Source organism: Ornithorhynchus anatinus, chromosome 3, assembly GCF_004115215.2.
Source record: "Ornithorhynchus anatinus isolate Pmale09 chromosome 3, mOrnAna1.pri.v4, whole genome shotgun sequence".
In the NCBI taxonomy this organism is placed as follows: Eukaryota; Metazoa; Chordata; class Mammalia; order Monotremata; family Ornithorhynchidae; genus Ornithorhynchus; species Ornithorhynchus anatinus.
The window spans coordinates 80,185,660-80,210,019 of record NC_041730.1 but is presented as its reverse complement, the minus strand read 5'-3'; the positions used below and the strand labels follow the sequence as shown (position 1 = coordinate 80,210,019).

Below are 24,360 nucleotides of genomic sequence, written 5' to 3'. Positions count from 1 at the left end.
CTCACAGTGTTAATCCCCTCTTTACTGAGGAGGTAACTGAGCCACGGAGAAGTGAAGCGTCTTGCCCAAGGTCACAGAAGTAGCAGAGGCAGGATTAGAACCCAGAGCCTCTGCCTCCCAGGCCCAGGCTCTTTCCGCTCGGCCAGGCTGATGTTCCTATCATTTTGGGTGTAAATGCATAAAAAAAAAGTTTGCGTGTATTGTGTAATGTGGTCTCTGCGCTACCCGCAGTGTTATATTGTACTCTCCCAAAGTGCTTAGTGTGGTGCTCTGCACATAGCGCTCAATCAATATGATGGAATGAATGAATGAATTCCTCTCGACCGACTTGCTGTGTCCTCCGGGGACCTGGCTAGGAGACCCGAGAGCACGTGATGTTGGTGCTCAAGCCACCGTTCCTTTGATCGGTTCCTCCTTTGCCCGCTCTCGGTCTGCAAGCCTCGAGCCCGAGACCCATCTGTTGCTTACAACGGGAAGCTCCATAGATCTTCATTGAGAACAGGGAAGATGGCCGGTTCTGTGCCTTTGCAGTGGTGGGTGAAAGGGGGTGGGGGACGGACTCTGAAATCGCGTAGGTGAGCATAGGATGAGACGTTGACCGGAACTATCGGTCGATGGGATTTAATGTGTGCAGAGCGTGGGAGAGTATAATTCGGTAGAATTGGTAGGCATGATCTCTGCCCTCCAAGAATTTGCAGTCCAGTGGAACTCAGAAGTGAAGAGTCGAGCAAGGATGGGGCAGTCGAGCAAGATGGGGCAGCTGATCTTTGTGCCAGTTTTCATCTTCTAGACGGTGAGGCCGTTGGTGGGTAGGGATTATCTCTATCTGTTGCCCAATTGTACTTTCCAAGCGCTTAGTACAGTGCTCTGCACACCGTAAGCGCTCAATAAATACGATTGAATGAATGGATGAATCTTTCTCCTTTGGGCAGGTAGAACCCAGGTGAGATTCAGAGTTGGTATGCAAACGGGTCCGGAGCTTCAGGAGAGATTCTTCCGCCACTTGTGCTTTGCCCATTTTTCAGGATGCGATTCGTGGCAGGATGTGTTTTCCCACCAAGCAAAGAAAATAGCCCCTCCCACCTTCTTCCTCTCAACCCTTAGATCACCCGATTCTGAAGTCTCCCATCAGCTCTCCCATAGATCAGCTGACTGTTCTGGAGCAGTTATGGGAGGAAAGAGCAGTTCCTTTCGCCAGTTTTGGAGATCTAGCGAGCGTGTGTTGTTTCTGTGTGGCCAGCCTCTTTGAGACAATCCAGTTCAGCGCTGAAGCGGTTGATAACTGTTAGGTTAGCCAAGGTGCCGGGGAAGGCTGGATGAGCCCTGGGTTTAGAGCACCATCTCGTGGTGCTCATTTCCTGTTTGAACAGACCTTCCCGTTATGGTGTGCTTTCATTCATTCTTTCATTCATTAGTATTTATTGAGCCCTTACTATGTGCAGAGCGCTGGACTAAGCTCTTGGAATGGACAATTCGGCAACAGATAGAGACCATCCCTGCCCAATGACGGGCTCACAGTCTAACCGGGGGAGACAGACGGACAAAAACAAGACAACGTGATCACGATAAATAGAATCGAGGGGATGTACACCTCATTAACAGAATAAATAGGATCATAAAAATCTATACAAATGAACACAGTGCTGAGGGAAGGGGAAGGATGGGGGGAGGAGTAGAGGGAAAAGGGGCTTAGCTGAGGGGAGGTGAAGGGGGGAAGGGAGGGCGGAGGGAGAGCAGAGAGGGAGCAGAGGGAAAAGGGGTAGCTCAGTCTGGGAAGGCCTCCTGGAGGAGGTGAGCTGATTTTGCATGGTCTGTCCACTTGGGTCTTGGAGAAACAGTGTGGCTCAGTGGAAAGAGCCCGGGCTTGGGAGTCAGAGGTCATGGGTTCTAATCCCGACTCCGCCGCTTGTCAGCTGTGTGACCATGGGCAAGTCACTTAACTTCTCTGGGCCTCAGTTCCTCATCTGTAAAATGGAGATGAAGACTGTGAGCCCCACGGGGGACAACCCGATGACCTTGTATCTACCGCAGGGCTTAGAACAATGCTTGGCACACAGTAAGCGCTTAACAAATACCAACATTATTATTATTTTTATTTTCTGTGAACTTTGGGAATTTGATAGTCACTTCCCGCTCACCCCCATGACACTTTTGTGCATATCTTTAAATTGTATATTATAGACTAGTTATTTATGTGGTCTGTCTCCCCTTCTAGACTGTAAACGCGCTGTGGGCAGGGATTTTCTTCCTTTATTGCTGAATTTTACTTTTCAAGCGCTTAGTACAGTGCTGTGCACAAAGTAAGTACTCAATAAGCTTGTCGAGGGCAGTGATCATGTCTGCCGATTTTGTTTTATCGTACTCTTCTAAGACTTTGGTACAGTGTTCTGCACTTGGTAACTGCTCAATAAATACCTCTGAATGAATGAATGAATGAAATTTGGTTGAGTTTAGGCCTGGGGACACTGAACTCCCGATCATGGCTTCATCTGCTAATCAGTCAATCGATCAGTGGTATTTCTTGAGTGCTTACCGTGTGTAAAGTGCTGTACTAAGAGCTTGGGAGAGTACAGTATAACAGAGTTGGGAGACACAGTATCTGCCCTCAAGGAGTTTACAGTCTAGAGGGGGAGCCAGCCATTAATATAGATAAATTGTGGATTGTCACCAGTGGTATTATCGAGCACTTTGTGCAGAGTACAGCACTAAGGACTTAGAAGGGTACAGCAGAGTCGGTAGAGACATTCCTTGCCCACAATGAGATTACATTCTAGAGGGGGAGCTAGGCAGCAAATAATAAATACATAATTTATAATTTATAGATACGCATATAAGTGCTGGGGATGGGGTGAATAAAGGATGCCAATCCCAAGTGCAAGGATGACCCAGAGGGAGTGGGAGGAGAGGAAATGGGTCTTAGTTGGGGAAGACCTCTCAGAGGAGATGTGAGTTTAATAACGCTTTAGAGGTGGGGAGAGTGATCGTCTGTTGGAGATGAAGGGAGAGGAAGTTCCAGGCCAGAAGCAGGATGTGGGTGAGGGGTCAGTCGAGAGATAGAGATAGACGAGATTGAGGTACAGTGCTTAGGTCGCCTTGAAAGGTGTGAAGTGTGTCAGCTGGGTTGCGGTAGGAAGTCATAAAGGTGAGGAAGGAGGGGACAAGCCCGACTGGATGCTTTAAAGCCAATGATAAGGCGTTTTTGTTTGATGCGGAGGCGGATGGGCCACCACTGGAGGTTCTTGAGGAGTGGGGAGACATGGACTGAATGGTTTTGTAGAAGAATGATCCGGGCAGCAGAGTGAAGAATGGACCGGACTGGGGAGAGACAGGAGGCAGGGAGATCGGCACAGAGGCTGATACAGTAATCAAGGTGGGATAGGATAGGTGCTTGGATTAAAATGGTAGCGATTTGGATGGAGAGGAAAGGGTGGATTTTAGCAATGTTTTGAAGGTTGAACCGACAGGATTTGGTGAGAGATCGATCGAAAATGTGTGTTGAATGAGAAAGATGAGTTGGGGGTAATGCCAAGATTAATAATAATAATAATAACGTTGGTATTTGTTAAGCGCTTACTAAGTGCAGAGCACTGTTCTAAGCACTGGGGTAGACACGGGAATCAGGTTGTCCCACGTGGGGCTCACAGTCTTAATCCCCATTTTACAGATGAGGTAACTGAGGCACAGAGGAAGTGAAGTGACTTGCCCACAGTCACACAGCTGACAAGTGGCAGAGCCGGGATTCGAACTCGTGACCTCTGACCCAAAGCCCGGGCTCTTTCCACTGAGCCATGCTGCTTCTCCAAGGTTACGGGCTTTTGAGTCTGCTTATCCCACTCCTCGTTACTGGGCACGAGCACTCATGCTCCGTATGCTGTCTCTGTGAGCCGACCCCGCTGTCCAGACCTCAGGGTGAGGTTGGGCGGCGAAGGAGTGTGGCTTCCAGGGTGGGGCTGATGATGCAAGCTCTGAAAGTGTAAATTCCTTGTGGGCGGGGAGCATGTGACTTTATTATTCTGTGCTTCCCAAGTGCCCGGCACGGTGAATCGCACCAAGGGGGCGCTTAAGAAATGCCGCTTCTCCCACTTCTACTGTTGCCACTAGAAACAAACAAACGAAAAATGACCGTGTTCGTTAAGCGCTTACTATTTGCCACCCACTGGAGTGGATACGAGCAAATTAGGTTGGACTCAGTCCCCGTCCCGGGTGGGACTCACATTCTCAATCCCCATTTTGCAGATGAGGTAACTGAGTCACAGAGAAGTGAAGTGACTTGCTCAAGGTCACACTGCAGACAAGTGGCGGAGCCTGAATTAGAACCCATGACCTGACTCCCAGGCCTGTGCTGTATGCTCTATGCCACACTACTATTACTACTGCTGCAACGACAGATCCTTCCCGGATCTGTAGGGACAGGGTCCTTGGCTGCCGAATCGTCCGATGACAAGGAATCCCCTTTCCATCTCCCATCTGATGCATAAAATGATTTGTCCATTTTACCTCTGGAGCGGTCCCAATAACGTAGCTCTGTAAAACCCCTCCTGCCCAACAGAGTTTCTTTCATTCTAAATAATCAACTTGGCTGGATTGGTTCAAGCCACATTGAGGAAGGGGAGTTGGGTCGGCCGGGTCCCCTTTCCCCGGAATTTACCTCCCTTCTCTCCTCTTCAGTTCTCAGCAGTTCCCAGGGAAATAATGCCCCAAAAGTTCTAAGAGAGAGAACGCATTCATTGCAGGGATCATGCCGTTCATCAGTGCCCAAGGGAATGATGACCTAAAGGTTGTAATGGTGGAGTCAAAAAAGAGAATTCTTTCATTACCCGGGTCGGCTGTTCGTAAGAGTTGACCATCAATGAAACGATTCTCATTCCAGTTTTGCTAGGAGTTAATGTCATTTGACTTAACCCTAGGGTATACATTTCTACTGTTTGTGGAGTGCCTTCCGTTCCTGTCCTGGTATGCTTTTCACAGGAACCATCTCAGTTGCTCATCAGAGGGAATGGCAGCATTTGCCTATGACAGAAACTCACACTCCTGGCTTGTCAGGGATTTGTATCTGGTTCCCAAGCGGTTCTTGGCTTCCTTGATTGAGCTTCTCCCTATTTGCCCCGATTATTTTCTGTGAAACACATGGGTCTCCACCACTACTCAGTAGAGGTTTTTATAACTGCCATCCTTTGACTTCAATTTAGAGCTTATATCGTTCAGTTCCAATCAGGGTGTTTTATTCCAGCCTTATTCCCCCAGACCGTCGGTCCCACCTTGTCGATTCTCCTCCACTTTCAGGGGGTGCTGTCCGACCTGACTAAAGTGACCCGTCTCCATGGCGTGGACCCGGTGGTGCTCGTCCTGATCGTCGGGGTGGTGATGTTCACTTTAGGCTTCGCTGGCTGTGTCGGGGCTCTGAGGGAGAACATCTGTCTTCTGAAGTTTGTGAGTAACTCTGGGGAGATGGGAAGGAAGAGGGAGGGTGGAGGGAGCCTGAGAGGGCTTAATGAAGAGCCAGTGTGAGAGCAGGCTTCACTACTCATTTGGAAACAAAGGGAAAGTGTCCGTGTTTAGGGATAGAGCACTGAAGCGAGGGGAAGACACCCCAAGTCCATGGTTGCTCTTCAGCGGAACCCTCTCCATTCCTGCATCAGAGGGACCTTAGTGAGGGAGAGCCAAGTGTGGGATGTGTGTGTGTGTGTGTGTGTGTGTGTGTGTGTTTGGGGTGGGAGTGGGGTCCGGGGGGGGACCGAGTTTGGATGGCAGGGCCAGTTGCAGAACTTTGAGCAAGAAAATAGTTCATCACCTGGTTGGTTGTGCTCTGTAAAGCATTTCATTTACTTGACCTTACTGCTCTGTCAGGATTTGACCCCAGGAGAGCAAACTTTGAAAATGATATCCCTATATGTCTGACTGATGTACGGGTGAGCCCTTGTGGGGCACTCCGCCTTTTATCACTTTTTTTCTTCTCTTTGTCTCTTTTGCAGTTTTGTGGAGCCATTGTATTGATATTTTTCTTGGAGTTGGCAGTGGCGGTGCTGGCTTTCTTGTTCCAGGACTGGGTGAGGGATAGGTTCAAGGAGTTCTTTGAGATCAACATCAGATCTTACCGAGACGATATCGACCTCCAGAACCTCATCGATTCCCTGCAGAAGGCCGTAAGTTACCCGGGCCCTCTGGGGCAGTTGTTTTAGTCAAACTTTGCCCTTTAAAATCTGCCAGGAGAGGAAAGCCATAGGAACCCCTGGAAAATGTGCCATTCGTCCTATTTCCCAGGCTTCCAAACTGTCCCCGTAGCTTGACAGGTAACTGAGTTGCTGGATGATTTTTCCTGTCATTTCCCCACTCTTTGGGTGAGGACGATTGGTTGAAATCCAACGTCCTAGTCAATAAACTGGAAACTCCAGGCTTGTGGTCCCTGAGCCCCTTAGCGTAAGGTGCTCTGAGGACTTGGGGAGGCCGAAATGGAGGAGGTGTCTTTACGGTGGCCCTTTTTCCCGGAGCCAGGTATCCCCAGACTAATGTGGAGGGCTCCAATTACCACCCCCACTTCAGAGATCTTTCTTAATCCCTTTTCCCCCTTGCTCCCTGGTCCAAACGGGTTTTGTTGTATTTTCGTCGTTATCCGTCCTTGTCCAACACCCCTAGGGACCCGCAGTTGGGAGCGGAAAATACCTGGCCCACTCAAAATCGAGAACTACAGCAGCTCATCGAGGTTCAAAGCAAATTTCAAAAGTTAACTCATTTACGTTTGAGACCCGAAGGTCATCTGAAACAAACCAGTAGCCCAAAAGATTGCCTGCAGCCTCTCAGAGTAAAGCAAAACAGGGCTGTAATTTAAAAGATGGCCATGGGCTGAATACTCCCTGTGAAGGATCACTAATGATACCGGTGCTGTTGGTGGAAAAGTAATGCTCTACAAAGAAGGGTCTAAGACTAATATACTTCCCAACCCCTTTCTCAGAATCTAATTTCAAGTCCTTGTGGACAGGGCTTTCAGCTGGATGATAAGCAGTGATTGCTGAGGCTATGCTAGGTCTGGAAATTCCATTTAGTACATTACCTAATGCCTGATCGGATAACTTCAGATATGGTTGCTTGGGAAGGCGCTGGGCTACTTAAGGCCCTAGAAGAACAATCAGATAGCTTTTTGAGTCCCTGAAAGTGTTGCTCCTGTTTTGTGGTTTCCAGTTGTGCCCCAAGCATATAAAGAGTCGGCTTCTTGAGGCGACAGGACCGGGAGAACTCTTGGAAGACTAACAATCTCAGGTCATTCGAGGCTGGATTCTCAGGGCTGTCTAATGATCCAGGGATGAGATGGACAAGGGCTCACATTAGGGGTCTTTCCCAAAGGCAGCGTAGTCGTTCTGAATGGAATCCATCAAATAATTTTTTGATCCGAGGGGCGAGCCTCCACGTGGGGCTGGCGAGACCCACCGTCTCTACAGGAAAGTACTCAGGATGACAGTCCGCTCCACCCAGTGTAGATCAGCGTGTCCCACTTGTTGAGAACTGAAGTTTCCACAGGAAGTTTTTCCAAGGCGATAACAAAAACTTGGAAAAGAATCAAGGGGAATTGCTCTACTATATGTGTGCAGAGCAAGTGTAGAACAAGGGCGCTTCTGTGTGGGTGACTCCCAGATAGTCCCCAACCCCTTACTTCCTCTGTATTGTTATTCATTCATTCAGTAGTATTTATTGAGTGCTTACTATGTGCAGGGCACTGTACTAAGCACTTGGAATGTACAGTTTGGCAACGGAGAGAGACAGTCCCTGCCCAATGATGGGCTCACAGTCTAAATGGGGCAGGCAGCAAAGCGACACAGAACAAAACAAGACAACATCGTCAACATAAATAGAATCATGGAGATATACACCTCATTAACAAAATAAATAGGGTAATAATATATACAAATGAGCACAGTGCTGAGGGGAAGGGAGAAGAGGAGAGGGTGGGAGGTGGGGGAGGGGGAGCAGAAAGAAAAGGGGGGGCTCAGTCTGGGAAGGCCTCCTGGAGGAGGTGAGCTCTCAGTAGGGCTTTGAAGAAGGGAAGACAGTTTGGCAAGTTAGTTTACATATCCTCTTTCTTGTCTCCAGGACATCTCAGCAAATAAATCAATAGTATTGATTGAGTGCTTACTGTGAGCATTCTGCTAAGCACGATAGAATGAATGTATGTAATTCCTATCCTCAAGGAGCTTACGGTCTTGTGGGGGACTACAGATAGGAGGAAGTGATGGCGTTCTCCCCCTGAAGACCGTATGCTCATTCATTGTGTGGAGGAAGCGCGTCTGCCATTTCTGTTATAGTGTACTCTCCCAAACGCCTTAGTACAGTGCCTGGCACATAGTAAGTGCTTAACAAATGCCACAATTATTATTAGAGTGCTCTGAACACAGTAATCGTGCAGTCAATATGATTGATTACTTTTCCCAAGTGCTTAAAATAATGTTTGATACAGAGTAAGGGCTTAACAAATATCACCAAAAAATGGGGGGCCGGGGGAACGCTCACAGCCTAAGTGGAAGGTAGAATGGGTATTAAATCTCCATTTTACAGATAAGGAAAGTGAGGCCCAGAGAAATTAAGTAACTCGCCTATGGTCACAAAGCAGAGTGGCAGAGTTGGGTTTGGAACTCAGGTCTCCTGACTTCCATGCCGGTGCTCTTTCCATTAGACAGAGCTGCTCCTCGCCCCTCTTAAACCTCCTCTTCCTGACTTTCCCATTGCAGTTGATATCACTATTCTCTCTGTTCCAGGCACTCACACTCTTGGTGTCATGTTGATTTTTCTGTCTTTTACCTCTCGCTTTGTAGATGTCTTACCATGTTTCCCTTCGCAATATTTCCCATATAAAATCCCTTCCATTTCACCCTTACAGCCACCTTCCTTTTTTTTTTTCCATTTTTTTAATGGTATTTCATTCATTCAATTGTATTTATTGAGCGCTTACTATGTGCAGAGCACTGTACTAAGCGCTTGGAATGTACAATTCGGCAACAGATAGAGACAATCCCTGACCATTGACGGGCTTACAGTCTAATCGGGGGAGACAGAGAAAAACAATAGCAATAAATAGAATCAAGGAGATGTACATCTAATTAACAAAATAAATAGGGTAATAAAAATATATACAAATGAGCGAACGAGCACAGTGCGGAGGGGAAGGGAGAGGGGGAGGAGCAGAGGGAAAGGTGGGGAAAGGGGGTTTAGCTGAGGGGAGGTGAGGGGTGGGTAGAGGGGGAGCAGAGGGAAAAGGGGAAGCTCAGTCTGGGAAGGCCTCTTGGAGGAGGTGAGCTCTAAGTAGGGCTTTGAAGAGGGGAAGAGAGTTAGTTTGGCGGAGGTGAGGAGGGAGGACATTCCAGGACAGTGGGAGGACGTGGGCCAGGGATCGACGGTGGGATAGGCGAGAACGGGAGACAGTGAGGGGGGCGGCAGAGGAGCGGAACGTGCTGGGTGGGCAGTAGAAAGAGAGAAGGGAGGAGAGATAGGTGGGGGCAAGGTGATGGAGAGCCTTGAAGCCTAGAGTGAGAAGTTTTTGTTTCGTACGGAGGTCGATAGGCAACCGCTGGAGGTTTTTAAGAAGGGGGGTGACATGCCCAGAACATTTCTGCAGGAAGCTGAGCCAGGCAGAGGAATGCAGAATAGACTGGAGCAGGGAGAGACAGGCGGAAGGGAGATCAGAGAGCAGGCTGACACAGTAATCTAGCCGGGATATTGTGAGAGCTGTTTGGGTGGAGAGGAAAGGGCGGATCTTGGCGATATTAGAAAGGTGAGACCGGCAGGTCTTGGTGACGGATTGGATGTTGTTAAGTGCTTACTCTGTGCCAGGCACTGTACTAAGCACTGGGGTAGATACAGTCAGGTTGGACTCAATCCAAGTCGTACATGGGGCTCGCAGTTTTATTCTCCATTGTACAGATGAGGAAACTGAAGATAGAGAAGTGACTTACCCAAGGTCACACAACAGACAAGTGGCAGAGCTGGGATTAGAAGCCAGGTCCTTCTGTCTCCCAGGACCCTGCTGTATCCGCTAGGTCATGCTGCTTCTGCTCCTTCCTGGTTCAAGTTCTCAACATAGCCTAACATAGCCTCTTCGGTCTTCATGTTTCCCACCTGTCCCCTCTTCAGTCCCCTCTGATACCCAAATCCTAATCTTAAAACTTCACTCAAAACACACAATCTGCTTATTAAAATCTAATGGCTATCCACTTTGCTCCTCAACATTGGTTTCAAGTGGCTCTCCCATTTCTCCTCAAGTAGCCAATCTCTTTGCCTGCTAAGCCCCAGCAAGCACTCTCTGATCCTCCCAAACTAACTGTACAGTCCCTCCTACTCTATTCTTCGGGCTCTGATCCATTGCATAGGAGCGGTAGGGACTAGTGGAAACAGCCCAGGCCTGAGAGTTAGAGGACCTGGGTTCTTGATCTACCTCTGCCGCTTGCCTGTTGTGTGATCTTGAGTAAGTCACTTCACTTCTCTGGGCCTCAGTCCCTCATCTGGAAAATGGGAATTTGGTACCTGGTCTTACTCCTACATATGAGCCCCATGGGGGACCTGAGCTTAGTACAGTGCTTGGCACATAGTAAGCGCTTAACAAATCCCACAATTATGTATTTGCCCCAATCTCCATCCCCTTCCAATCTTTGAGACTTGCATCCTGCTCCATCTCTAGGGAGTCCCTGGAAACCCCACCCCTTCTAGTAGGTCTCCCCCAACTAGTTTCCACCATCCCATGGCATATCTTCTCAGCTGCTGCCTTTAATACAGTTGTTTTTTTTTCCTTTGCGTTTTGAGTAAAGCACTGTAGGAAAATTAAGGAAGGTTCTTCTGGCAGAGCAAGTCTGGGACAATGAGTCATGTTAAAAGAAACAACTGGACATAAACACACGACTCCGGTCAAGGAGCACAGACTACAAAATACGATTTCCTCATCGGAGGGCTCATCAGAACCCCACTGATCAGAGGGCTGACTGATTTCTGTCATCTATTAAGCACGTAGCATAATAATAACTGTGGTGCTAAGTGCTTACTATGTGCCAAGCGTGTTCAGGATAATCAGATCAGACATCGTCCTTGTCTCACTGCCTTAGTAGGAGGGAGAACAGAACACATTTTACAGATGAGGAAACTGAGGAGTCAGGTGACTTGCCTGCAGTCACACAGTGAGCAAGTGGCTTGAACCTGGATTAAAATCCAGGCCCTCTTGACTCCCAGTTTTGTGCTTTTCCTCCAAGGCCATGTTTCCGTGTGTGCTCGGCAAGGATAGATACAGCATTCTGAGACTGGGCCCAGCCCCTGTCCCTCATGGGAATCACATTCTATCTTATCCTTATTCATTCAATAGTTTTTATTGAGTGCTTTCTAGGTGCAGAGCACTGTACTATCCTTATTTTTCAGCAGGCTAGTAGGCAGAACTCAGACTAGGCGATGGGTCTCGTGACTTCCAGTTTCGTTCTCTTTCCACGAAGCCAGGCTCTTGTGCACATCGTAACATATTTATGCCCCTTATTATTCATTTATTCATTTTTACGAAATCGTTTTTCCCTCTGCTGCCACTGCGAATGTCCAGTTCAGGCTTCTGATAAAATCGGAAGCTTCTTGAGGGGAGGGCCTGACTTGTACTTCCATGGTGCTGTGTCTAGTGCCTAGTACAGTGGTCTGCCTAGAATAAGTGTTCCCTACATACCATTGCCTGGTTAATGACACCAGAACCTAAGACACCGAGAATTTTAGAAGAATTTTGTTCTTGTGAAACGTGTCTTTTTATAACCCGAGTAAATGTGGGAGGCATTAACTTTATTCTGTATAAACTAGTGTATCAGCGCAGTAGTCAGTAATAATTACGGTATTTGTTAAGCACTTACTGTGTGCCAAGGACTGTTCTAAGCACTGGGGTAGATATAAGGTAGGTTGTCCCACGTGGGGCTCACAGTCTTAACCCCCATGCTTGGTCCAAGCCACTGCTGGTGTCAGACTTTCTAAGGTGGATTCTCAACTTTATCTTTAGAAACAGCACCACTGCATGTCAGGGTTCTGCTCTTGGACTAGAGCGATGGAGGAGAAGTAGACGAAAGGAAATGGCCACCTTTCAACGTTGGCAGTCTCCCCTCCCCCACACTGTGCCGGAGATTGATGGCCGGTGGTGACGCGGCTGCCGCCGCTGCTTACTGCCGGTTTCCAAAGCGTCGCCGGGCTTCTGACGGGACCCTGGTTGTTCTTGTTGCAGAACCAGTGCTGTGGAGCTTACGGCCCCGAAGACTGGGACCTCAACGTCTACTTCAACTGCAGCGGAGAAAGTTATAGCCGGGAAAAATGTGGCGTTCCCTTTTCCTGCTGTGTCCCCGATCCTGCGGTGAGCTGTTCTTGCCCTCTGATTGACGGGACCGTCGCGGTGCTACGTATCAAGGGGGGATCACTGTACTTGAACGTTCACTCCTTTAGTGGCAAGACTGGGTTGTTGACATGGGACTGGGAACCAGTTAAAGATTTCGGGCAGTGGAAAGCGAGGGCAAAGGGCTCTGGAGGAGTCGGCTCAAGTCTGGGTATTTTGCGGAGCCGGGTAGAAAGGGAAAGGACACGTCTTCTCCCGGAGGTGGAGGAGATTTCTTACGCCTCTGACAGTGGGTGGATGGGGAGGTTAAATTTTTGATTGTATAAGGGGTCTGCCTTTCTTCTTGGTGAGTCCGAGTTCAGATCCGAGCACTCGCAGAGGCAGACGCCCCTTAAAAATCTATGTCCCAGGGTGGTGGCAGAAAGTGAGGACCATCTTTTTTGTGTGTGGTTTTCCTTTGCCTTTATTTTCAAAATGTCATTTTTGATTGCTGGGGTAGTGGAATTTGAGGACCCATTTACATGGTTGATTGCAATTCTCCCATCTCCAAATAAGCCAAAACAAATGGTTCAAACAATGGTAACAATCAGTGGGATTTATTTAGCGCTTAACTGTGTACAGGGCACTAGATTGAGCGTTTGGAAGAGTACAGTGAAAGGATTATGCTGTTGAGGTGCTCCTACTGAGGTCATTACAAAGTAGGAGACCAAAAATGGTCCTAAATTTATTCAGAGCCAAGGCCAAAATGGTTTATTTGGTTATGTAATATAATGGAGGTAAGCAGGTGTGAACCCATTGTTGGGTAGGGATTGTCTTTATCTGTTGCCCATTTGTACTTTCCACGCGTAGTACAGTGCTCTGCACACAGTAAGTGCTCAATAAATATGATTGAATGAATGAAGTGCTCTGAGAGACTATTCCATCAAATCACCTCTTATTTTCTGGATGAGGAAAAATGAGTTCCAGAGAGGTTAAGTCACTTGTTCAGGTTAGCAGGATAAACTTGCTTGTGGCAGAACCAGAGTTAGAACTCACAGCGCCTCAGTCTCCAGACTGTAGTTTAGCCTCTGACTCAATCAATGGTGTTTACTGAGCGCTTACTATGTACAGAGCACTATACTAAGCGCTTGGGCGAGTACAGTGCAACGGGGTTGGTACACACGTTCCCTGCCCACCATGAGCAATCCCATTTGCCTCTACATATTTTTTTCTCAGCGTAGCTTTGCCACTTAGTCTCTAAAAGACTTGGAGCGATTGAAAGTAAGCGAACTAGGGCTGGCCTGCTAGATGAAGGCATCTAGACAATTTATGAGCTACTGAGTTTTCCCCCTGGTCTCTCTCTGAAGCCTCACATGAGCCCCTGGTAATTAAGAAAAGTTAATTTCTTTGACCTCTTCTGTTACAGCAAAAGGTTGTGAATACGCAGTGTGGATATGATGTCAGAAATCTGGTGAGAACCTTTTACGTGTAGTTTGAAGTGTTTCTTAGTTATTTTTGTTGCTTCTTGCCCAGTCTCCTAATTTAGCTTGCTAATAACTTTGTAATGAAGAAAGAGATGCAAGTGTAGGTGCAAAGAGGCTTTGAAAAATTTATTCTGAGTCAACAAAGGCTTCCATGTGATTAAATATTTTTTTTTTTTGCTTTAGTTTTATTTGCTCTGTTCTGCCTAAAACTAAACTCTCAACATTCAAAATGAATGATCTAGGCAAATCTCAGTCCATGATCCAGCTTTCTATCCCGAAGACTCTGGCTCAGACTCTACAATCTGTAATAATAATAATAATAATAATGCTGGTATTTAAGTGCTTACTATGTGCAAAGCACTGTTCTAAGCGCTGGGGGGGATACAAGGTGATCAGCTTGTCCCACGTGGGGCTCACAGTTTTAATCCCCATTTTACAGAGGAGGTAACTGAGGCACAGAGAAGTTAAGTGACTTGCCCAAAGTCTCACAGCTGGCAAGCGGCGGAGCTGGGATTAGAACCCATGACCTCTGACTCCCAAGCCCGGGCTCTTTCCACTGAGTCACACTGCTTCTCTGTAAGAGAATTAGCTGTAAGGCTAATTTTGCCCCAGAACCAATTTCCAGTGGAAGCTTCTCCATTCACATTTTTCCAGAAGATATTTAATGCCAACTGTGAAGCTGAGCTTTGTCTTTGAAAGTATTTTGCAGATTTCATGAACTTTTTTAAGGATATTTAAGCACTTACTATGTACCCGGCACGGATCTAAGTGCTGGGGTAGTTACAAGCTAATCAGGTTGGATATAGTCCCCATCCCATGTGGGGCTACCAGTCTTAATCCCCATTTTACAGGTGAGGGACCCAAGGCACAGAAAAGTAAAGTGAGTTGCCCAAGATCACACAGCAGACAAGTGGCAGAGCTAGGATTAGAACCCAGGTCCTTCTGACTCCTAGGCCGGCTCCCTGTCTACTAGGTCACTGTGCTTCCCATGAACCTTCTCATTGGATTCCCGCACAGGGTGTACAGTGTGGTCCTACAAATGGAAATATTCTTAGGCGTAACGGAGGTGTACATTTGCCTATTTGCCTATTCTTATTTCCTATAAACTATGCCCACCCCTCTGAACTCCACCGTCCGCATCTTACGCACTATCTAAACTCTTCCACTGGAACAGTGGTCTAGTCTCCCTCAGAATGACATTTATTACGTATTCCGTACCACGTTCAAAACACTGGAGCGAGTACAAAATAAAGAGGTCAAACACAGCCCCCTAGGGATTCGTAGTCTGTTGGAGAGATCAGACAAATAGAGCAGGGGTAAGCCATCAAAAAAGACGTATAATTTAACTGATGCTACTTATTGAGCGCTTACAGTGTGTGGAACACCGTACCGAGCGCTTGGGAGAGTACGATAGGACGGAGTTGGTAGACACATTCCCTGCCCACAGTGAGTTTATGGATTAGAGCATTAAGACCTTAAAATGGGTTTGCGAAATAGCCCTTGGAAGGAGGTGGTCCTCCATGCTCCAGGCCGTAGTCCCTGGTCAGTCAGTCACTGGTATTTATTGAGCGCTTATTTTGTGCAGAGCACTGTACTAAGCGCTTGGGAGAGTACAGTTCAACAGTAAACAGACACGTTCCCTGCCCACAATAAACTTGCAGTCTAGAAGGGGAGGACCCGCAGCGCAGCCCCTGCCGGGGATTAACGGCTCTTCCCTCCGCTGCTGCGGGGGATGGGGTCTCTTCCCAGCCGGCCTTGTCGCTGTTTGGGGAGATGGCAGCGTGGCTCAATGGAAAGAGCCTGGGCTTGGGAGTCAGAGGTCATGGGTTCGAATACCGGCTCTGCCGCTTGTCAGCTGTGTGACTGTTGGACCAGTTTACATTTTCTTGGACCAGTTTACATTTCGCTGAGTTAAAGCTCTGATTTACTCCCCAAATTGGGACATTTTTTAATGTGTGTAAATGAATCTGTTTTGTAATTCTTCCCCTCCCCCCCAAACTAGGCCAAGAACAAGTGGGATGAGTCCATTTTTATCAAAGGCTGCATCCCTGCTCTGGAAGGCTGGCTACCGCGAAACATCTATATCGTGGCAGGAGTCTTCATAGCCATCTCATTATTGCAGGTGGGTGCAAGACACTGAGGATGGAGGCCCAGTCGGACAGAGGTCCCAACTGTGTGGAGTCTGCAGTCGGGCTAATGTCCATCTTTGACAAATGACTCTAAAGAAGTTGTCTTCTGTCTTAGAAGCATTCGTGGGGTTTTTTTTGTTGTTGTTATTGTTTCTCCCCCCATGATATTGAAGTGTATAACTGCGTGAGGTCATTACAAGATAATCAGGCACAGTCTCTGTCCCACATGAGGCTTGTAGTCTAAGTAGGAAGGTGTAGTAGGGACTAGGATTTAGTCCCCATTTTACAAATGAGGGAACTGAGGCACAGAGGAGAGTAAGTGACTTGCCCAAGGTCACACAGCCGGCAAGTGACAGAGCCGGTATTAGAACCCAGTTCCTCTGAGTCCTAGGCCCGTGCTCTTTCCACTTGACCACACTACTTAATAATTATTATTATTATTATTATTATTGTTATGGTATTTAAGTGCTTACTATGTGTCAAGCAACTGTCTTATATGCTTGCTATGAGCCAAACTGGAGTAGAAGCAAGTTAATCAGGTCGAACGCAGTCCTTGTTCCACCTGGGGTTTACCTCATCTGTAAAAATGGGGATAAGAGTGTAACTGAGGTCTAGAGAGTGAAGTGTCTTGCCCAAGATCACACAGCAGAGATGCAGAGGAGCCAGGATTAGAACCCAGTTCCTTCTGGCTCCCAGGCCCGTGCTCTGTCCACTAGACCACGCTGCTTCCTGTGCTGATATGTGAGTTAGTATAAAAATACACTTTAAAGCTCTAAAAAAAGCAATCCAAATTTTCTAGTGCAGTTTACTCTGTATTGTGATTGAGAAGATTTGGCCTTTCCAGAGCAAATATGCCTTTTTCACGGATGCTTATTAGTTAAAGAATGGACCACCCCTCTGCCAATATGAATCTCGATACCTGATCACTAGTGATACAGTGGTGGACCATGAGTTTTTCTCCACTTAAATACTTACTGGTAAGTTCCCCACTTTTATCACTTGCTCTCTCCCCGGAGTTCACAGCCTGTACTTCGAAGACATAGAGCTCCCAGAACTCTGATTTTTTTTAAATTTTACCAATAGTCCTTTGGAAATCATTTCTGAATTGAAGCCTGTCAGTGGAGCTATAGCAAGATATTTCCTTTGTCCTCTTTCCTCCCTCTCTCCTCTCCATCCCTTCCTTCCTCCCTCCCTCCCTCCTCCCCATCCCTCTTTCCCTCGGCCCCCCAACGCTGACCAAGCTTTTCTTTTTGTGCTTCAGATTTTTGGCATATTCCTTGCCAGAACCCTGATTTCCGACATCGAAGCTGTGAAAGCGGGCCACCACTTCTGAAGATTCAAAAGCAGGTCCCAGCTGTGAAAGCTAATCCGTTTCACCGTTGTGAACTTGACATCACTCTACTGGCACTGCCTTACAGTCCCGGGCGTGAAGAATAGATCTGTGTGATGGAGCTAGAGATCTACTGAATTGTCCCACACATACAAACACGCACGCATGCCTGCACAAAAACCCCTACAAGTGTGTATGTAACCCTCAATGACGATGTATTCCAGGGCAGCTAAATAAGTAATGCCAGACCAGGTTTATCGGAGACTCCAGCATCACTTCGGGGCAGGGTGCGGAGTCCAAGAAATGCTTAACCTGACACAATAGGTGGGAATCTTACCACTGCCCAATCTTTCCTGGAGCCTCAGCTGTGTAGATCTAGGAAGTATCCTGGAGCCATTTTAGATACTTTGGTTAAGAGGAGCTGCTCAGCCCGCAGCATGAGGCAGGTTGCTTTCGGGTGGAACAAACGCTAAACCGTTTTGAGTATGTTGCCTGTAGGGTCAGAGACTCCAGCAGACTCGCAAAGGGTTTTATTTATCGGGATGAGAGTCATCACAACAGTGTTTCGCTCTTCGGCCTTCTCTAGTCGAAGCAGTGCCTCTGAACCGTAGTTGTGGGCGGGGAATGTCGGTTTATTGTTATATTGTACTCTCCCAAGCGCCTAGTACAGTGCTCTGCATACAGTAAGTGCTCAATAAATGCAGCGGAGCGAATGAATGAATGAACCACCTAGAGCTCGGCGGGAGGACCGATGACTCTGTGGAGAGGTTGTTCACTGGGGAATTATGAAGATCGAGTCCTCTCCGAAAGGAGGATCATCTCTTTCAGAATCCTGTTCCTCTCCTTGTGACCCACTCACACTCACCTCTACTGCCCCCCGCCCTTGCGGAATTTCTTCCTGAGCAACATTCCCTGGAGATAAGAATTGTTACCATGGTTGACGGGTTCCTCTAGCTTCTCGTGGTAAAGGATTGTGTCTGCCAACTATGTTACACTGAACTCTCCCAAGCACAGTGCACTGCACACAGTAATACTCGATAGATACCATTGATGGACTTATCAAGAATCAGCCAAAACCTCTGGCATCTATTTTTTCCAGAATGTTAGAATGCTAAATGAGAAGAAGTAGAGCAGGGGAAGCAGCTATTCGGAATTCTTCAGAGTTTGTCAGAGATTGCCCCTCCGTTTTAGGCAGTTATTTCCAAATTCTTTATTCTTGATTTTTGTTTTTCTCACCAGTCGTTATTCATTGAAAGAAAGCCTAATAGATTTGTCTTTCTTTATATTTTCTTTTTTTAACCTTGTAATTATTAGGTCTCTGGCACCCAGAAATCACTATTTCAAAGTATATACAATTTTCTATCTCTTTAGGCACCTGAATTTTCATTGATAGCTATGTCCAACAGGTTTATTTTTGTTTTCTCGATGTTCTGTAATAAGTAATCCTTTGAAATAGTCGGTGCATTTGTCAGTTTTACTCTGGACCAGTTACTAACACATTGTTGTTTATTGTCTGTATTGGTGCCCTATTTTGTTTTTCAGGGATTGCTGCCTCAGTTTCAATGCCTAACAATGTAAATTCTCTGTGTATAATTGTATTTTTCTAATTTGTCTGTTTTGTAGTTTAGGGAAAAATTGTTGATGCTGTTGTTTTTGAAAGTAGAATGTTTCCTTTGCCAAACTGTTTTGAATACATCTTTATATAAAGTAGATTTCTTTGGTACCTAAGTCTCATTAGGCATTGTGCTAGCAAAAATAGTTAAAAACAGGAACAGAAGTTCCAGAACCAGACATTACTGATGGCTGATGCAGTCTAAGTGCGGCTAGATATGGGGGGGCAGGGGAGAGAGATAGAAGGGGGAGAGGAAGAGAGGAAGGGGAGGAGAGAGAGGAGGGAGAGAGACCGGTGAGCGAAAGCCAACCATGTGTTATTGAGTTTGAGTGGGCAGTCTAAAAATTGAGGCGGGTAATAATCCCTAAATTAGGGGTCTTCCCAACATCCAAATCTGAAGATACCCTTTTCAGGTAAGTCCTCAAGTTTGATGGGAGGACCCTTCATAACATTCTATTTCTTTTCCAGAATTCCCCAAAATAGTATGCTGAATCCACATAGCATTAACTACAACGCTCCCCACATTCAATTCCTTCCAAAAATCCCCTTTGCTCCAAAAAAAATCTTTCACCAGTTTCAATTTCCCAATACCTGGAGACACAGAGAAGCAGCGTGGCTCAGTGGAAAGAGCCTGGGCTTGGGGTTCCGAGGTCATGGGTTCGAATCCTGGATCTGCCACTTGTCAGCTGTGTGACTCCGTGGGCAAGTCACTTAACTTCTCTGTGCCTGTTACCTCATCTGCAAAATGGGGATGAAGACTGTGAGCCTCACGTGGGGCAACCCGATGACCTTGTATCTACCCCAGGGCTTAGAACACTTCTCTGCACATCGTAAGCACTTAACAAATACCAACATGATTATTACTATTATTATATAAGCTAACTCCAGCACTTAATTATTTACACCCTCTTTAGAATTTTTGTCCTCTCAATCTATTAATTTTGGCCACTCATATTGAAAATATTTTTATCTTTGATTCCCCTGTAAGCTCATTGTGGGCAGGGAACATATCACTGTTATTTTTTTGCTTCCTAACCCCTTAGTACAGTGCACTGAACTAAATAGCCTGGCCTAGTGGAAAGAGCATGGACCTGGGAGTCAAAGGATTTGGGTTCTAATCCCAGCTCTGCCAAATGCTTGCTGTGTGATCTTGGCCTTGATCTTGCGATCAGTTAACTCCTCTATGCCTCAGTTCCCTCACCTGCAAAATTGGGTTCAATGCCTATTCTCCCTCCTGTTTAGATTGTGAGCCCCATGCAGGACAGGGACCATCTAATTAACTTGTACTTAACCCAGCACTTAGAACAGTATTTGACACATAGTAAGCACTTGCCAAATACCATATTTGGAAAAAAATGAATGCTACTGCAATTTTTAGTTTCAGACCAAACTAAAGGAACTCATCTTCATCCAGTGAGTGGTAAGCATATGAGATCTGTTGGGAGGCAGCGTGGCTCAGTGGAAAAGAGCCCGGGCTTCGGAGTCAGAAGCCATGAGTTGGACTCCCGGCTCTACCACTTGTCAGCTGGGTGACTGTGGGCAAGTCACTGAACTTCTCTGTGCCTCAGTTACCTCATCTGTAATATGGGGATTAACTGTGAGCCCCACATGGGACAACCCCAGTGCTTAGAACAGTGCTCTGCACCGGGTAAGCGCTTAACAAATACCAACATTATTATCTGTTACCATGAGGAATTGTCTAGGTCAAACTACAGAGGGAGCTGGATGAATTCACGGCTGAGAGGATCATAGCAAATTAATAATGATAATTCCCCGAGGCTCGACGTTACTTCTGCATTTCGCCATTTGGAAGGGAACCCGGCCAGCTGCATGGTGGGTTTCCAGCCTCCCAGTCCTGCAAGCATGTGGAATTTCAGTCGCTGGATATTGTCAGTCAGTGGTATTTCTTGAGTCCTTACCGTGTGCAGAGCACGATACTCGGCACTTGGGAAGATGCAGTCCAACAGAGTTGGTAGAGATGAGAGGATCTCTGCCCACAAGGAGCTTTCAGTCTAGAAGAAGCGTTTACAGTATCAGGGACTCTAATCTGAGGCACCAGATAGGAAAAGGGCAATGTTTACTTTGAAATTCTGTCCTCTGAACCGGTTCTCGGATTTTTCTCACCACTTCCCTGTCATCGGTATTTATCAGTGTTTACTGAGCACCTAGTGTGTGTGAAGTGCTGTACTGGGTGCTTGGGAGAGTCCCACAGTCACGAGACACAAGATGTGTTCTCTGCAGGAGTTTACAATCTAATGGGGTGGACAGACAAGTAATTTACCAATAGTGGGAACCGGAGGAAGAGATTCGAGCAACTGGCGTTAACTTTGTGCCAGAATTGGAAGAAATGGCAAATTACCCATTCAACAAGTTTCCTTCAAATGAATACGTATGACATAGTAGGGACCATTCATCAAACACTGACTTTCAAAAGGCAATTCCAAAATAGCGTTCCTGAATTCTAGCTGTACTTGTTTTATTCCAAGTAGCTTCAAGGCTAAAATGGGTAGAAGGAGCATGGTCTAGTGGGTAGAGCATGGCCCCGGGAGTCAGCAGCACTTGGGTTCTACTCATGGCTCCGCCACTTGTCTACTCTGTGACCCTGGGCAAGTCACTTCTCCGTGCCTCAGTTACCTCATTTGCAGTATGAAGATGAAGACGGCCCCCCATGGGACAGGGATTGTGTTCAACCCCGTTGCTTGTATCCACTCCAGTGCTTAGTACAGTGCCTGGTAAGTAGTAAGCGTTTAACAGATGCCTCAGTTATTAATAGGAGTGGCCACCTCAGCTTTCTGAGGGGGAAGGATGGTGAGAAAAAACATTTCTTTAGTATTGGCTGATGAGCGATGTATGGTACAGGTAAAAAGAGGTCATCGGAAGCCAAGAAGGCTGGGACATAGTTCGTATTACGTCTAACTGCTATGTAAATGGTTTCTTGAGAATGATTCAGGAAGTAAAAAAAAAAAAAATTAGGAAGTAGCCTGTTTCTTGCTCTTTAAGGAATTTGGCTTCACAGCTTCATCCAACGTGAAGGAACAACAGGAAGCCCAGGGCACAAAGCTTAAGTGTCAGATGAGGAAATGAAACTCACCTCTAAGAGTTTGAATGATAAAAAATCATTAGTATAGCAAGGCAAAATGGAGACAGACACTTGGGGAAAACCAGTTTCTCTCATACATTCTCAGTGGAAATGGAAGGAATTATCCCAGTTACTCTCAATTGTGCTAAGAGAGAAAGGAAGATAGTTCCTGGTCTTCAAGAAGATAATTTGAAGGGGGATGGCAGCTAGAAGGATTGCTTATGGTTTGTTTTTAATCTCTTTGATTAAAACACAGGAACAGTAGAGTAATGGCAAAGAGAGCTGAGGGCCCACATAGAATGAAAATCGGCGGGGGGGTGGTGTTCCCCATTCAATCCCCAGGGTATTCTCTTTGTTTTCCAGCTCCCTCTACACAATTTTTAGTTAACATTGCTCAGGAAAGCCAAGGAATCCAAGGTACTGCAGCTCAGGGAAATGGAAAAGCCACGGAATTGAATGGCAGTTCTGCAGAAATCAATGATTTTCCTTTACACAAGGAACACAGAGGAAGTGCTACAGGACATTAAAGACACTACTCTTGTCACCATCTTCAAGAAGGGGAGCGAGTCGATTGGGAAAACTCCTGGGGAATCTCACTTTAACAGGATTAACAGGCAGAGTTCTAGTCAGAACTCATCAGGGCAGAATACGGAGCAACAGTCAATTGTGTACTACTCAAATCAGTATTACTTTAGGCCAAAGTGCTGTCTGGAAGATTTGATCTTTGGAGGACAGTGACTGGATAAATTAAGATATTACCAGGACCTCTCTCGGGTTCACTGAGTCACCAACCGATCTGTTCTCTGGAAACCGCTAAGCAAATCTGGCTATTCTGAAGAAATTCACCAAGGTCTCTTCATGGCTGAATAGGTGGTTGAGTAACCAATGATATTTATTGAGCACTTCCTGGGTGAAGAGCACTCTTCTAAGTGCCTGGGAGAGTATGGTTCAGCAGCGCCGGTAGTCACTGTTATAGTATACGTTAAGCACTTACAATGTAGCAGGCACCGAACTGAGTGCTGGAGTTGGCTTATGCTGTCGAGTCCTTTCGGACCCACAGCGACGCCACGGACATATCTCTCCCGGAATGCCCCACTCTCCATCTGCAGTCGTTTTGGTAGTGTATCCATAGAGTTTTTCCGGTCAAAATATAGAAGCGGTTTACCATTGCCTTCTTCTGTGCAGTAAACTGGAGTCTCTGCTCACCACTCTCTCCCATGCTGCTGCCGCCCAGCGCAAGTGAGTTTTGACTTCTAGCAGATTGTCTTCCATTCACTACCCTGCCTAGGCTAGGAATGGAGTGGGCTTGCCTCTGCTTGACTCTCCCTCCTGTAGCTGAGACTGTTAGAGTACTGGAAACTCTCCAGGTGTGACCCTGAGAGGGATAGCGCTGGGGTGGGTACAAACCAATCAGGTTGGACACAGTCCCTGTTCCACTGGGGGCTCACAAGCAGCGTGGCTTAGTGGAAAGAGCTTGGCACCGGCTTGGGAGTCAGAGGTCATAAATTCTAATCCCGGCTCTGCCGCTTTTCAGCTATGTGACCTTGGGCAAGTCACTTAATGTCTCTGTGCCTCAGTTACCTCATCTGTAAAAAGGGGATAAAGACTGTGAGCCCTGCGTGGGACAACCTGATTACCTTGTATCTACCCCAGCGCTTAGAACAGTGCTTGGCACATAGTAAGCGCTTAACGAATGCCAATGTTATTATTTATTATTATCCCCATTTTCCAGTTGAGATAACTGAGGCAAAGAGAAGTGAAGTGACTTACCCAAGGTCACATAGCAGACAAGTGGCGGAGCCAGGATTAGAACCCATGACCTTCTGACTCCCAGGCCTATGCTCTGTCGACTACACCGTGTTAGACATGTTGCCTGCTCACAATGAGCTTGCAGCCTAGAGATTTAAAGCTGTCCTACCCCTGCGATGCAAGGCTGTGTGGTAAGTCCTTTCCTTTTCCACTTATGCTACTATGCTTTCTCATCTCAAAAAGGAACTCCTCATCTTCTCATCTAAACTCGCCCTTCCCCTGTCTTTCTTATCACTGAAGACAACACTACCTCCTCCCCGTTTCCCAAACCCATATCCTTGGCATTATTCTCGACTCATCTCTCATTCAACCTGCACATTCTCTCTGTCACTGAATTCTGTCGGTTCTACCTTCACACCGTCGATAAAGTATGTCCTTTACTCTCCATCCAAACCGCTACTATCTGATCCAAGCTCCTACATATGACCTTGACTACTGCGTCAACTTTTAAACACTGCTCGAAACAATGCGTGACATAGAGCTTGACAAATGCAGTAATGATAATCATAATTTAATAATTGTAGTAATAACTTCCTCCCTGACCTCCCTACCTCCTGTCTCTCCCCACTCCAGTCCTTCAGTCTGCTGCCTTGATCATTTTTCTTTAAAAAAAATTCAG

General features: G+C 46.7%; 1 protein-coding gene across 2 annotated transcripts in view; it reads left to right on the top strand.

The window, feature by feature from the left end:
- TSPAN14 (tetraspanin 14) overlaps positions 1–18,964 on the top strand; it is a 65,539-nt gene extending 46,575 nt beyond the window's left edge. For both annotated transcript variants that reach the window (XM_029059725.2, XM_001507527.5), the window contains 6 exons: positions 5,284–5,430; positions 5,973–6,143; positions 12,215–12,340; positions 13,725–13,769; positions 15,785–15,904; positions 17,173–18,964. In XM_029059725.2, the coding sequence (XP_028915558.1) occupies positions 5,284–5,430; positions 5,973–6,143; positions 12,215–12,340; positions 13,725–13,769; positions 15,785–15,904; positions 17,173–17,244 (681 nt within the window). In that variant the 3' untranslated portion in view covers positions 17,245–18,964. The remainder of the gene's footprint in view (positions 1–5,283; positions 5,431–5,972; positions 6,144–12,214; positions 12,341–13,724; positions 13,770–15,784; positions 15,905–17,172) is intronic.
- Positions 18,965–24,360: the final 5,396 nt, after the last annotated feature.